Source organism: Notamacropus eugenii, chromosome 1 (assembly GCF_028372415.1).
Source record: "Notamacropus eugenii isolate mMacEug1 chromosome 1, mMacEug1.pri_v2, whole genome shotgun sequence".
Classification (NCBI taxonomy): domain Eukaryota; kingdom Metazoa; phylum Chordata; class Mammalia; order Diprotodontia; family Macropodidae; genus Notamacropus; species Notamacropus eugenii.
In genome coordinates this window covers 365645334-365659214 of record NC_092872.1, presented here as the reverse complement: position 1 = coordinate 365659214, position 13881 = coordinate 365645334, and the positions used below count along the sequence as shown (strand labels likewise).

Genomic DNA, 13881 nt, shown 5'->3' with positions numbered 1-13881 from the left:
ATGTAAAGATAGTTTTGAATATTCAATTTTTTATAAAATTTTGGGTTCCAAATTTTTTCTTCTTCCCACCCCCCCTCCCCAAGACGGCAAGCAATCCAATATAGGTTATACACATGCAGTCATGGAAACAAGGACTCCTTAATATTTGTTACATCTCTTGATATAACACAGACCTGCAAAATACTTTTTTGTCAAAGGTTTCCATTTATAAGTCCCCACCGTCACACTATGTGATTATGACTTACGTTTGAAGTTTGTGGATTTCATTGTTGCCTGGCAGCCTAACTTATCCTGAATTTATCCTTATTAGTTTTTCTGAATCCTAACTTCTTCCTCAAGGGTCTGTGTAATTTTCCTTGTTCTGCTTCCTTTGGACTTAGCAGGGGTAACTTGTATCCTCCATCAGAATCAAAGTTAAGCTAATTGTGTCTACTAATGGAGAAGAATGTTTTGGAGGAATGTTTGTTTCCCACAGGTGGCAGTATTATATCTGGTTTCTCTCAAGCCAGTGTAACAGATCACCATTAAGAACACAACTTCATTAACATGTGCAACTGTCCTTTCTTGATGCTAATTACTGCATGGTAGACATGGGAAAACATCTGTTCCAGGATTGGGCAAAGATTGATTTAAAAAAAAATAGAACAGACTCTTGATCACAGTGATTAATCTGTACTTTCCTGGTTGATATTTAAAGACACGATTTTCCTATTCCCTATTTAAAGTGGGATGTGCCTTCTGAAATGTAAGAAGGTTACCACCCAGCAACTGTCAGTCTGCCAAGTCTGTAGGGTACAAACTATCATCTTGTCCTAAAAGCTTCTACTTTGCCATATGGGGGATGGGAAATTGGTGGTGAAATTTTTGTTCTAAGAAAAGGATTTTCCCCCCCAAACTCTTGAATCGTTGGTTTGGTTAGTTGTGCCACCTTTAAAACCTAAAGTTGTAGGAGACTTTGTTGATACACAAGAAGTATGTTGAAGTTTGGATCTAGATGTCATTTCAGTACTTTATTTGCTCCCTTTTTTTTTTTCTTCCCATTGAGAAAGATCTCATTTTTGTGGTATGACTTAGTATATAGAGTTCTGGTCTCTGGGTCAGAGTTCAAGTACTGCCTCTTAAACATTTTAGCTATTTTTAGCTAATTTAGCTATTTGACAAATAACATAAACTTTTAATACCCAGTCACTTGGTGCCTTCCTCCATAATTTTACTTTGTATCTATTTTTTGTATGCCTAGACAAGTACATATACATGTTATTTCCTCTGACTAGATTATAAGTTCTTAAGAACAGGTACTATTTCACTTTTATCTTTGTACTCGCAGCACTTAGCACAGTGCCTTGCTCGTAACTGCTTTAATAATTGCTTGCTTATTGACTATAAGTTATGGATAAGTTTTCCTGATCTTGACTGGTGGAGGAATTTTCTTACACCAAAGAAATTATCCTAGGTGTGCAGACAAAACTGACAAACATGTCATAGGAAATATTCTTGGGCCAGAAGATGACTTCTTCAGATACTTGTTCTTAGTTTCACACTTCTTAGGTCCACTTCAAAGAAGGAAGATTACATTGACAAGTTCTTTTAAACAGTGGGAACTCAGATCCTTAATTTGTAAATTTTACACACCATCAGTTTTCTGAGGTTTTTAGTTCTTTTATCTGTCTTATTTAAATAGAATTACAAGGGTAAGTTCAAAATCACAGTCTCCTTTTAACGAATTGGGTACTTGTTAGCTTTTCTTTTGGTTATCAAGTACATTGACATGTTTCACAAACCTCTTAAAGTCCTCAGAAAACTCCAGTGAGGTTCAAAACTCTTAAACATCTGTCACCTTATATCTGAAGTTAGCATCATTAGCCTTTTTACTGTAGCACCACTAACTTAAATGTCAAAAGAAATCCATTTTGTGTGTTTATTTTCATTCAATTCAACAAACTTTAAAGCACCTCTTGTGTGCAAAGCATGTCCTGTTGTTTATGGTATCTTAGTTCTCAGAGAATTTTTGTTCTGAGCCATTAAGACGTCTGCTTATTGTGTGATGTTCATTTTCTAGGCTCTTACAGCGCTACTGTCTGATGATAGCAAGTTTGGCTTTATTGTAATAGATGGTAGTGGTGCACTCTTTGGCACTCTGCAAGGAAACACAAGAGAAGTCCTGCACAAATTCACTGTGGATCTCCCAAAGAAACACGGTAAACTAGGAAGAGAACACGAACTCATTTGTCTTTCTCCTAACAATAATAGGAAAGCTGAAGTCGTGTGAGAAAAGAGCAGCAGAGTAAAATACAGATTGTAGGTTTGGAGATATTGTGGAATGATTGAAGATGTGATTTTTCCTTTCTGAAATTTTTGAAATAATAAATTAGAAATCTGAGGTTTAAACCCATCTTGTTAAAATGCTAAAGGTTAATCATTTAATCTAGTCAAGTAATAAAGAATAATAATTTCATTTATTTGACTGCCTATAGTCCACTTGAGGAGTGAATCAGCCTGGTAATTTTTTTTTGCTTTTCTTGGAAATCATTACTCTGTCTTACACATTATCTTTGTTTCAAAGGTAGGGGAGGTCAATCTGCCTTGCGTTTTGCCCGTTTACGAATGGAAAAACGACACAACTATGTAAGGAAGGTAGCAGAAACTGCTGTGCAGCTGTTTATTTCTGGGGACAAAGTGAATGTGGCTGGTCTCGTTTTAGCTGGATCAGCTGACTTCAAAACTGAACTAAGTCAATCTGACATGTTTGATCAGGTGAGTGAAAGAGGGGGAGCTTTTCATTATATCTGTCTTAGCGTTAAGAGTTTTCATGAACCTTGGCAAATCAACATTTGGACTCATGCATCTAACATTTTTGGCAGCTAGAGCACCCAGTTTCAGTGATAGTGCAAGTATTGTGGCTTAAATAATAGGGATTTAGTCTTAAAAGCAATTATTCCCTGCTGTAGGTTAGCTTATGTTTTATTCTGGGAGAAAGTAAGGATATGTGAAGGAGGTCTGGATTAGAACAGGAGATAGGTGAGGCAGATGGTTGAGGGAGCAGCACATAGAAATGCTCTAGAAATTGTCGTATTTCAAAGAAACTAGTGTTATTTTGTAAAGGGTCACACATTTGTGTTAAAGAGTTAGGTTTTCCCTATCCTTTTCTGGTTTGTGCCTTGCCATGGCTGAGATCATTGTCTCTCTTTGCTGTTTATCCCTTTCCACTTCTTATAATACCCAGGGTATCCATCCATGCTGAAATAAGGGTAAACATTGACACATTGGATCTGAAAAAATGAGGATCGCACATGCCTTGAATCCTCACTAAGATGCTGGTTCAATTCAGAGAGGTTCCCTGATCAGAAAGATCTAGTTTGTACCTGTTTTCATGGATCATCAGGCCCTAAAACTTTATCATCTGGTAATGAACCTTTTGGGAAAAACTTCTTTATGTTTGATTCAACTGCAGGCAGCAGACATGGTCAGTCACTGGGACCATACTCTAAAGACTTTCCAGTTTGGTAGATACTGGCAGAACTTTCAAGAATTTAAGGTCCTTCCACACTAGAATAGGAGGGTGATTCTTGCTTGGGTATGAGTGTCCTTCCAACTCTGTGATTGCTCGGTTGAGCTAAAAGAACCTGGGTTCAAATATTGGCTCAACTACTTAGGAACTACGTGTCCTTGGACAAATCAGTTTTCTCATCTATAAAATAAGGGGGTTGTAAATTACTTTGAAGTTACCTTACTCTAAAGCTATGATCTTGTGATCATGTTCCCAGTTCATCCCAAGCCACAAAGGTATTTTGTATATCATCAAACAGCTTGACAGGAAGAGAGAGCTTTCTCCACCCCAAGAGCAAAGCAAATTCTGTTTGTGTTTAAGCTCTTTGAAGGTCTCAGAATAGGTAGAGAGACAGTCAGTTGTGGTTGACTAGGGAAGTCTCTCTAGCAGTGTGTTCCATAGTGAAAGCAGAACCTACACTCAGTAAACTGAACCTGTCTCCTCTCCTCAGCCCCCAAATTCAAACTTACTGACCCAGTGATCATAATGCCGTGCCTTGAAAATACTGATGATGTTTTTTTTATTTGTGTCAAAGCGATTGCAATCGAAAGTTTTAAAATTAGTTGATATCTCCTATGGTGGTGAAAATGGATTCAATCAGGCAATTGAGTTGTCTACTGAAGTCCTCTCCAACGTGAAATTCATTCAAGAGAAGAAACTAATAGGTATGGATGGAATGTAGCTAATTTCCATAGTATCCTTAGGATTTTCCCTGTACCAGTATTTTCCCAACTTTGAAGCAGGTTACTTTTTTGCTTCAAAGGTATAGGAAGGTAATAGGAAGGAATAATTAGAAAATTAATTAGGGTCCTGTTAGAATAATGTTCTTGAAAGGTCCCTTTCAGCTATAAAATTCTATGAATCTGAAGATAAAAACAATAAGTGTGTTTCATGGTGATCCTAGTCTAAGAATTGCTCATGTATAAAACTGTCCCCAGAGCACCAATACTCCCTTTTGTGTATCATTCTGTAAAATTTTGACCATTGCTGGGGTGGGATTTGGGGGGAGGATCATCTTATGCCTTATTTTCAATGTGTTGTAAGCTTTCTTTTTTCCTCCAATGATTTGGGCTGCATTTGGAAGGTGCAGGTTAATTTATATCTTTACTGACTGTCTGCCTTCTCCATTCCTAATTATATATTGCTAAACACTCCTGAAGATAGTAGTATAACCATATTGAGGGGTTCTACTACAGATGCATGTTTTCTAATCCCACCTGGGCCCTCAGTGCTGCATGGCAATCCTTTTATTCTTCCCTCATTGACTTTCATATTCTCTACAGTATCTGTTCAAGGCCTGTATCCTCAGATATCATCTTTCTCTCTGACTTCCTGCTTTACTGCAAAAATGGAGACAATCCATCATGAGCTCCCTATTCTTGCCCACTCTGTACCTCCTAATAAACCCATCTTTATCCTCCATTCTCTTCTAGTCTAATTCTATTCTCAGATGAAAATTCCTTGCCAAACCTAAAAATGCTCCACTTACATTTCTGATCCCCCTGTCTCACATCTCTAGGAGCTTGACCCTCATGTCATTCCCCTTCTTTGATCTTCAACCTCTCATCTACTCATTATTTCTCTTCCATATATATAAACATACTCAGATGTAACTTGACTGTAACATTTCCCAAAGTTATGCTTTCATACCTCCTTGTAATATCCATACTCCTGTAAAGCATTATTTATGCTCATCTCTATTTTTCTCACTTCCCTCTCCTCAGTCCCTTGTAGTTTGGCTTACATACAACTTCACTAAAACTTTTCTCTCCTGTTAACTGCTAAACTCAATAAACTTTTTAAAAGTCCTTAGTCTCCTCACCTCTGCAGCTTTTGACGCTATTGACCATTCCTTCCTCTTGGATCTTGTATATTCTCTTGGCTTCCATGACACTGATTTTCCTTGCTTCTTCCCTTACCTGTCTGACTCATCCTTCTTGGTTTCCTTTACCAAATCATCTTTTCCCATCCTCTGTCCACCAAAACTATTCTGGACCCTCTTTGCTCTCTCCTTTGGTGATCATAACAGCTCTTATGGTTTCATTTGTCTTTCTTTACTAGACTTCTACAACTATAAATGTCCAGCCTTCCTCTCTCTTCTGAACTCTTGTCCTGTATAACCAACTGCCTGCTAGACATCTCTAAACAGTTATCCTGTAGGCATCCCAAATTCAAAATGTTTTCGATGGACTTGTTATTTTCCACCCCCACCTCCTGAAAAAAAAAAAATTCCCTTCTCTAAACTTTCCCTTTTTTCGGCTGTCACCACCATTTTTCTAGCTCAGGTTTAAAACCTTAGAATCATTCTATAGTCTTCTCTTCCTCAGTCTCCATAACTAGTCAGCAAAGTCTCCATATGTTATGCATCCATCCCCTTACCTCCAGTCTCTTCCTTAGTTCAGATCCTTATTATCACTCTTCTGGACTATTGTGAAAGCCTGCTAATTGATTTTTCTGATTTGAGTCTCTTCCTTCTTCAGTCCTTTCTCCATATAGCTGCCAAATTTTTGTTTCTAAAAACAGATCTATATTTCCCCACTATTCAGAAATCTTCAATGGCCTTCTATCACCCTGAGGATAAAGTAGAATTCCTTCAGTATGGCATGTAAAGTTCTTCACAATCTGGCTTCTACTTATCTTTGTAATCTTATATCATTTCCCTTCCTTTTCTGTCCATTATAGGCAAACTGACTGCTTGCTGCCCTCAGTTCATAATGGTCCACCTACTGTGTCTGCATAAGGATTTTTCAGTGTCTTGGATCCACTGCCTCCTTATCCTTGCCTTGTAAAATTATTAGCTTCCTTCAAATCATAGCTCAGGTGCTACTTCCTGACACCTTTCTTGAGCCCCCTCTTAAAATTACTCTGTATATATATTGTATTAATTGTTATACGTGACGTCTCACCCAATAGAATGGAAGCCCCTTGAGGGTAAGGGTGGTTTCATTTTTTATCATTCTATCCCCAACATCTAGCCCATGCTTTGTACATAGTAGGTGCTTAATAAATGTTTGTTGGATCATTCAGATGACTTGTACTCTTGGGCATCTTCTAATTGTAGGAAGATACTTTGATGAAATTAGCCAAGACACCGGGAAGTACTGTTTTGGAGTTGAAGACACACTAAAAGCTTTGGAAATGGGAGCTGTAGAGATCCTGATAGTCTATGAAAATCTAGATATAATGAGATATGTTCTTCATTGCCAAGGCACAGAAGGTATGATAAGTTAATAGAGTAATGGGATTATTCTTTTTAGGAATTCAGTGTGGCTGAGACAGTCTTTAAAGTTATGACTTTATTGTCACTACCTCTCTTCTACCCCTTCTATCTTTTCCCTCTCCCCTTTGATAAAAAAAAAATATAGGTCCCTGGCCAAGCACTACTTAAGGGTTATTTTGGGGGACCTCCTGACTCAGAGTGAATGTAAATAGTAACTGTTTCTGTTATGACCAATAACTTTTGGATCTTCCCTTCCCAGTTTGATTTTTTTTGTTGTTTTTATTAAAGGGGATATCCCTTGACTCAATTTTTAAAGAGGCCTATTCACTGAATGGGTGTTGCCTCACTAGAAGTGAGAACTTGAAAAGACCTTATCTTAAAGGGGCTAAGGTGTCCCATTGCATCCTGTGCCATCTTTTGGTTATCTTGATGGATATCTGGCCACTGGATCCAGATGGCTCCAGAGGAGAAAGTGAGGCTAGTGACCTTGCACAGCCCTCCCTCATTCAAATCAAAGTCAATTGCAAGTGATGTCATCATCTTCCTGATGTCATGATCCTCTTGGAGAACGAAAGACAAACCATAACCCTCTCCAAAAAAAAAAAATCTGTCCTTTCTGAAATAAATACACACACCTATAGAATTTTTCTCAGTAATTTGAACCAGTGAGGTAACACAGTGGATAGAGCATTAGACTCTATCTAGCTTTAGTCAGGGAAGTCCTGGGTTCAAATGTGACCTCAAACACTTCATAGCCATGTTCTCCTGAGCAAGTCACATAACTTCTGTTTCACTTTCCTCATCTGTAAAACAGGGATCATAATAGCACCTACATTCCAGGATTATTGTCAGGATCAAATGAAATAATAATTGTAAAATGTTTAGTATATAGTAGGTGCTATTTAAATGCTAATTATTATCTCACTAGGGACAGGAATAATTTCTTCTAGGGGGTTTTGTTTGTTTTATGTATTTCCCCTTAACTCATTGCCACATTGCAAATTCTTAATATATCCTAAATGGGTATTTAGGCTAATATATAGAGCAATTTCAGAACTTCCACTTCATCTGGTAAATCAAGAACTTTGATTCCATCAAGACTAGGCTTATTTTTCTTTCTCTTTTTTCCTTCCATCTCCCAAAATCTATAGAAGAGAAGATTCTGTATTTGACTCCAGAGCAAGAGAAGGATAAATCTCATTTTACAGACAAAGAGGTATGTGTGGATCTTTGGCTCCAGTCTCTTGCCATAACTAGCTCTTTGACTTAGAATGACTGTTTGGCCCTCAGTTTTCCTAATCCATAAAATCAGAGGGTCCCAGCTCCAATGTTCTCATTGTTTCTTGTGTTGGTAAATCTTGAATTATTAAAATTCCAGCTTCATTCCTCTCATTTAACATAGTGCAGTCTTGCTTGTGAGATAGCAACATAAGGTCTTAAACCTAAGTCTTTTTGTGGTTTAATTTTGTTTTTCAACTGGAAACTGTCAGAACCATTTGGCAGAAATTAACTTGAGGCCAACATCTCACACCATATGCCACAATAAGCTCAAAGTGAATATAGAACCTGAATTTTAAAGGTCATGTCATAAAAAATGTAAATGAAAACCATATCAGTACTTGTCACAACTTATGCCTGGTGGCAGAGTTCTTAACCAAACAAATAAAAGAAGCAGTCACAAATTGTAAAGCTGTTGTACCAATGAATATTTGAGAGCAAGTTTATGATGAGGAAAAGGGGAAACTGTGTATCAAATATGTGATGAACATGATATCTGAACTGTATAGTGAACTGAATGTAAGACTTCAATGGATAAATAGTGAAAGAATATAAACAAGTAAAAGAATTATAATGTATTTGCCACGTGAGATTGCCCTGCATACTAATCGAATGCCGACAATGTAGCTTTGGATGGTTCTAGCCATTCTGGAAAAGAATATAGAATTGTGTAAAGTCACTTGGAAAATGAGTAAAATGTGTACCATTTAAACCAGCGATCCTAAGCTAGGCATGTACAAGGTCCAAGTTATAAAAGTCATATGCATAAAAATGAAGTTAACACATTTTGCTAGGAATTAGGAAGATGGAGAATTCAGACAACATGGAAGGCTTATGCTAACTGATACAGAGTGAAGTAAAGAGAACCAGGGGAAAATATCCAAGAGTGTAATATTACAAGAGTGTAAATCAAAAGATTTTAAAAAAAAAAACTGAATGCTGTTCCCCAAACTTGGTTTTGAAGAATGAATTCATTTCCCTTCTTTGTAGAGGTGGAGGACTACAGGAATGGAATTAATGAATGTCTTGGTCAGTTTTGCCTAACTGTTTTCTTTTTTCTTTTGTTACAGAGCTAGCTTGCTTTGGGGGGGTGGAAGGAGAAATATATTCAAAATTGAAGGTTATAGAAAAAAAGATTACATTAAAGAATTTTTTTAAATGATGAAAGCTTTTGTTTTTCTATCACCTTCATTTCTGAATGCATCACACTTCTTCTCCTACCCACTGAACCCTTGTAGCAATAACGAGAAGCGGGGGAGGGTCACAGCAGGCAATTCAACATCACAAACCAGCAAATCAACTGGATCTGATGGTCTAATAGTCTGTATCTATAGTCCTTCATCTCTGCACAAGGATGGAGTAGATACTTTTTCAAGCCAAGCTTCTTAGTCACTAAAGTTTCAGTGTTCAGAGTTTGGTATTTTGGTGTTCTTTCCCTTTTCATTGTTTTAATCATTGTATATTATTATTTTCCTGATTCTGCTTAGTATTATTCCACATCAGTTCATATCATACCCTTTCCCAAGAATAGGAAAATTTAATCCAGTCACAAAGTAAGTTCTTCATTCCTCTTTCTCTTGGTCATCTGGAAAAACTAAGGTTGGCTTTAAACTAAGTCTTGGACTGGTTTTTTTCAGTTGAGTATACATGTATTCAAAAGCTTGAGGTGGTTGATCTGGTATCAGTTTCACAGTCTGCTTTCCCTCAGCTAGCTCCTCCTTCACTTCTGAGTTTGAGGATCTTGTTCTTCTGTGTGGCTCCAGAAAACCGGCCTGGGATGGCTGCTCTGGGAGTGTCCTAGGGCTGCCTGGGACCACTTAAGTAGTTTGACTTAGGGAGCAAACAGTGAAAATCATAATTTGCAAAGTTGCTGTGTCTGCATTTGTTTGGTATCCAAACTATTGATGCTAAAGGCCGGACGATAACTGTTTTGAGATCTTAGAATATCCTTTGATGTGGCAAAACTCTAGATAAGTTTTGCTTAACTACTTTTCAGGTTTAGAAATTTAGCTGGGAAGAGAGCTTACATCCAAGTCAGACTGTCTTCACATGATTGTTTCTGTATCCCTCGAACTGTCTTCTCCCACAGACAGGACAGGAACATGAGCTGATAGAGAGTATGCCGCTACTGGAATGGTTTGCTAACAACTATAAGAAATTTGGAGCAACGTTGGAAATTGTTACAGACAAGTCACAGGAAGGATCCCAGTTTGTGAAAGGATTTGGTGGAATTGGAGGTGAGCAACAAATTTTAAATATGAGATTAAGGTCTCCAAAGTGCTTGTTCAGTGTCCCAGTTGCAGGTATCACTCAGTGTCTTTGGATAGTTGACCTAACCTCAGGGAATCTTGCTCTTTCTCTGCCATGTTTTCATCTTTATCAGCCTTTGGGGGTGAGAGGGGAGTGGCTTATGGACAGTCTCTTTATTTCATGTGAGCTCCAAACCAAATATGAGCCTAAAGGAGCCAAGGAGGCATTGGAAATTTGGCTTGGAATTCTTCCTTTTGGCTAATTTGCCTTCTCTGATTCCATAGCAAAGCTAGGCTTGCCTATCTTTCATGTTGTCTGGAAACAATAACTTATTTTTTGTTCCTCCAGGTATCTTGCGGTACCGAGTAGATTTCCAGGGAATGGAATACCAAGGGGGAGATGATGAATTTTTTGACCTTGATGACTACTAGGTAGTCGACCTGGGTCCGGCAAAACGTGCCTCGCCCTCCAGCATCCAACCCAAGGAGCAAATGCGTGGTGGAAACAAAACAGATCCCTGCCTTATGATTGAAACATTTCCAGAACTTGATCCATGAGCATTGGATATTGAAAACAAAACAGAAACAAAAAACCCAACCCTACACTTTGATTTGTCATGGTGTCAGTGCAGCAGCAAACTACTAAGTTCCTAAATGCCACTTTGGACTAATTTAAAAAAGAATCGCAGTTTTTACTTTTACTCAGTGGTGAAATTGGTTGCTCTTGTATTTTATGAAAAAAAATGATTTTTTTAACCTTCATACATAGAAGCAAAAAATACTTTAACTGCTGTAAAACCTTCAAAAGTTAATAGAAGTAAGATCATACTGGTTTGTTTCTTATTTTGATTGGAGAAAATTTCAATTGCTGCATTTCGCGGTGACCCATTTACATGGCATTCTCAGCTTAGACTGCATAAGAAGAAATATATGTGGTGAAATATTGGAAACATTTCTCTCTTGGTCTCTGTTTAATGTTGAAAGGGTAAAATAATAGAAGGCAACGTCAGCTTCTTTCCCCTAAACCCACACCCCACATACCCCAAGCGGTCAGTTCAGAGGGTACAAGTTGCACTGCACATTCAAACTGACTTCTGGGTTCACTGGACTGTTTACTCACATCCATTGTGCAGAAGCATTTGTGCCCAAGTGTCAGGAGCTCTCATTACTGTATGCTCTAAGGGAGGGTGCCCAGGATCTTAGCCTGCTAGAAACTAGTTTGGGGTTAGCGGGGGTGGGGTAGGGGGTGGGAGGGAGTAATGGGGCACCTGTGCTGGGATTGTGAGAAATAAAACATGCAATTTAAGTGGAAGCAAAGTAATTTAAAGAAATTTTTATTTTTTACACTCGGGTCTATTCCTTGGTAAAGGGAGGTGGTTGTGTTTTCCTTGTGTTGGGACAGCATGAGATTATGTGAATTTTTTGATTTTTTAAAAAAAAAAAACTGAAAGGTGTTTCACAGGGACAACAAATAAGATGTGTATGCCTGTGCATGTGATTAGGAACCCCCCAAACTTTCTGGTGGGCCTGGAGCTTCTATTTAGAATTTGAGGTGCACAAGCATCACTCACATGGGAAGTTGGAACAATGGGGGTTGGGGAGGGGCAGGACCCAGCTCCTGGCATCAAGGACTTAACCATGTTGGATCCAAAAGTGGCCCCAAAAATATGAAGCCTGAGCTTGGCTGCTGGGGAGTTAAGTTGGACTTGTACCCAGCTCACGTGCAGTGCTGTGGAATGCCCAAGAAGGTAACAGTGGATAAAGTGTAGAATGTACCCCATGATGGCAATGAATAAAGTGTACCAAATGAACTTTGAGCCAGTGGTTTTAAAAGTCAATGCGGTATATCCCCCACATACTGATGGAGGATAGTGGGGGGTTCATTTGCTTTTCCAATTGGGTACTTTTCACACTTTAGTGCCTGACTGCTTCTTCACTGACTTTTGACTCAGTCACTCGTAGCTTTATTGGTCTGAACCAACTCTTTCTTCCAAGGTTGCAGACTTGCTTATCGTTCCAATAATCCTGTTTCACTTGAATGAAGGGAGTATGTCTTAAAATGTAACGCTTCTGGTTCTCACACTGTACTCTGAGGTCCAAATGACTGTCTGTCAATGTGTAACCTGATGTGTCAATCTCCCAGTAAGAGTAAATGTTTGGGTGTTCACTGGATTGGGAGGCTTCACCAGAACAGGCTTTTGCTTTGGGCTCTGCTGTTTATTTGCAGAAAACCCAAGTTTGAACAAACTTGCTCTCTTCGCAGCAGTACCTTAGGGTTTTGCCATTGTAAATGGGTCTAATGTGATATGACAAGACCAGAAAAAATTGGATGTAAATTTACATATTTGAATATACTGCTTGTTGTTTCACATGATACATTTAGGGTATGCAGCTCCTTTTTTTGTAGTTTTTATTTTTACTATTTAAGTTTGGAAATGATGCCAAATTTTTGTATTTCTTTAATCAATGTGTTCTCTTCGGTGATATATATTGCATTATATATTGATGTGTGTATCAATATATACTGATATGTATTACACTTACACATACACATACGAGGGGGTGAAAATCGTAGCCTTCGCATTCTATATAGCCTCTGCAGAGAGATCCTAAGCAGCGAAATCTTGGTGTTGTGATGTACAGAAATGGAGAAGAGTATTAAACCATATTTAAGAATATAATCTGTGTGCTTGAGATTTTTTAGGATGTACTGGGTGCTGTTGTGGTAGGAGGGTGGGATATTAACTGTTGAGACCCACATTCCAGTCATTGGTGTTGTATTGGCTTTTCTCTAGGTTTAGATCTGAGGTTCTATCTCCTATTGGCTGTGGTGGGGCAGGTAGAGAACTGTCCCGGTGCAACTCTGGTTGGGGAAAGGTGGCTGTAGTCTTTAAAGTCACTTTAGATTCTGGATTTTTTAGTAGGTCCAAGTAATTCCAGAATGCCTCTTATTTTACAATATGGTCCTCTTCATAGACCTAAGTGGCTAGTCTTTGGGGATGTGGTTAAATTGGAGAACAAGATACCAGGATAAATTTTTCCCAGCCACCCCAATCTTCAGCCTTGTCTAAAGCTTCTAACTTCAGAAAGAAATAATTTTCCATACCATTCCCAGGGGTTGAGTAGGAAGAATGACTTTTTCTTGTCTAAGCTCATTGGGTAGTCAAACAAAAATTCTCCAGTCCATGATTCTAAGATACGTTTCATGGGCTAATTTTACATTATGTGTGGTTTGGCCTTCTCCACATCTGAGAATTATTTAGAACCCTTAAAGAGTTCACAAGATGACTTTGGTATGAAAACGTTGATCTTTTTTGAGGCGTGAGTTTCAAGAAAACTTGTTTCTTAAGTCCATTTAGTAAGGTGCTTTTTCTTCTTTAAAAAGTAAGTGACATCACCTTTCTCCTGCCCCTCCTAGAGAGCTATGCCTTACGAGGAAGTACAAAAATAAAAAAATGTGACATCAAAAAAGGCTAATGTACTCATTATCCCACATTTGTGTGGTTCTGCATGTCTCCTCATCTCTTTGAGGCCAAGCTTGGTTATAATTTTGAAACCTATTTCAATGATTTTTTTGTTCGGTTTAC

At 38.3% G+C, this 13881-nt stretch overlaps 1 protein-coding gene across 2 annotated transcripts in view; it reads left to right on the top strand.

Annotated features, from left to right (window-relative positions):
* The window catches only part of ETF1 (eukaryotic translation termination factor 1), a 36004-nt gene extending 23029 nt beyond the window's left edge, over window positions 1-12975 (top strand). For both annotated transcript variants that reach the window (XM_072630417.1, XM_072630418.1), the window contains 7 exons: window positions 2060-2198; window positions 2564-2754; window positions 4083-4212; window positions 6609-6764; window positions 7919-7983; window positions 10135-10282; window positions 10644-12975. In XM_072630417.1, coding sequence (XP_072486518.1) covers window positions 2060-2198; window positions 2564-2754; window positions 4083-4212; window positions 6609-6764; window positions 7919-7983; window positions 10135-10282; window positions 10644-10726 — 912 coding nt within the window. In that variant the 3' untranslated portion in view covers window positions 10727-12975. The remainder of the gene's footprint in view (window positions 1-2059; window positions 2199-2563; window positions 2755-4082; window positions 4213-6608; window positions 6765-7918; window positions 7984-10134; window positions 10283-10643) is intronic.
* Window positions 12976-13881: the final 906 nt, after the last annotated feature.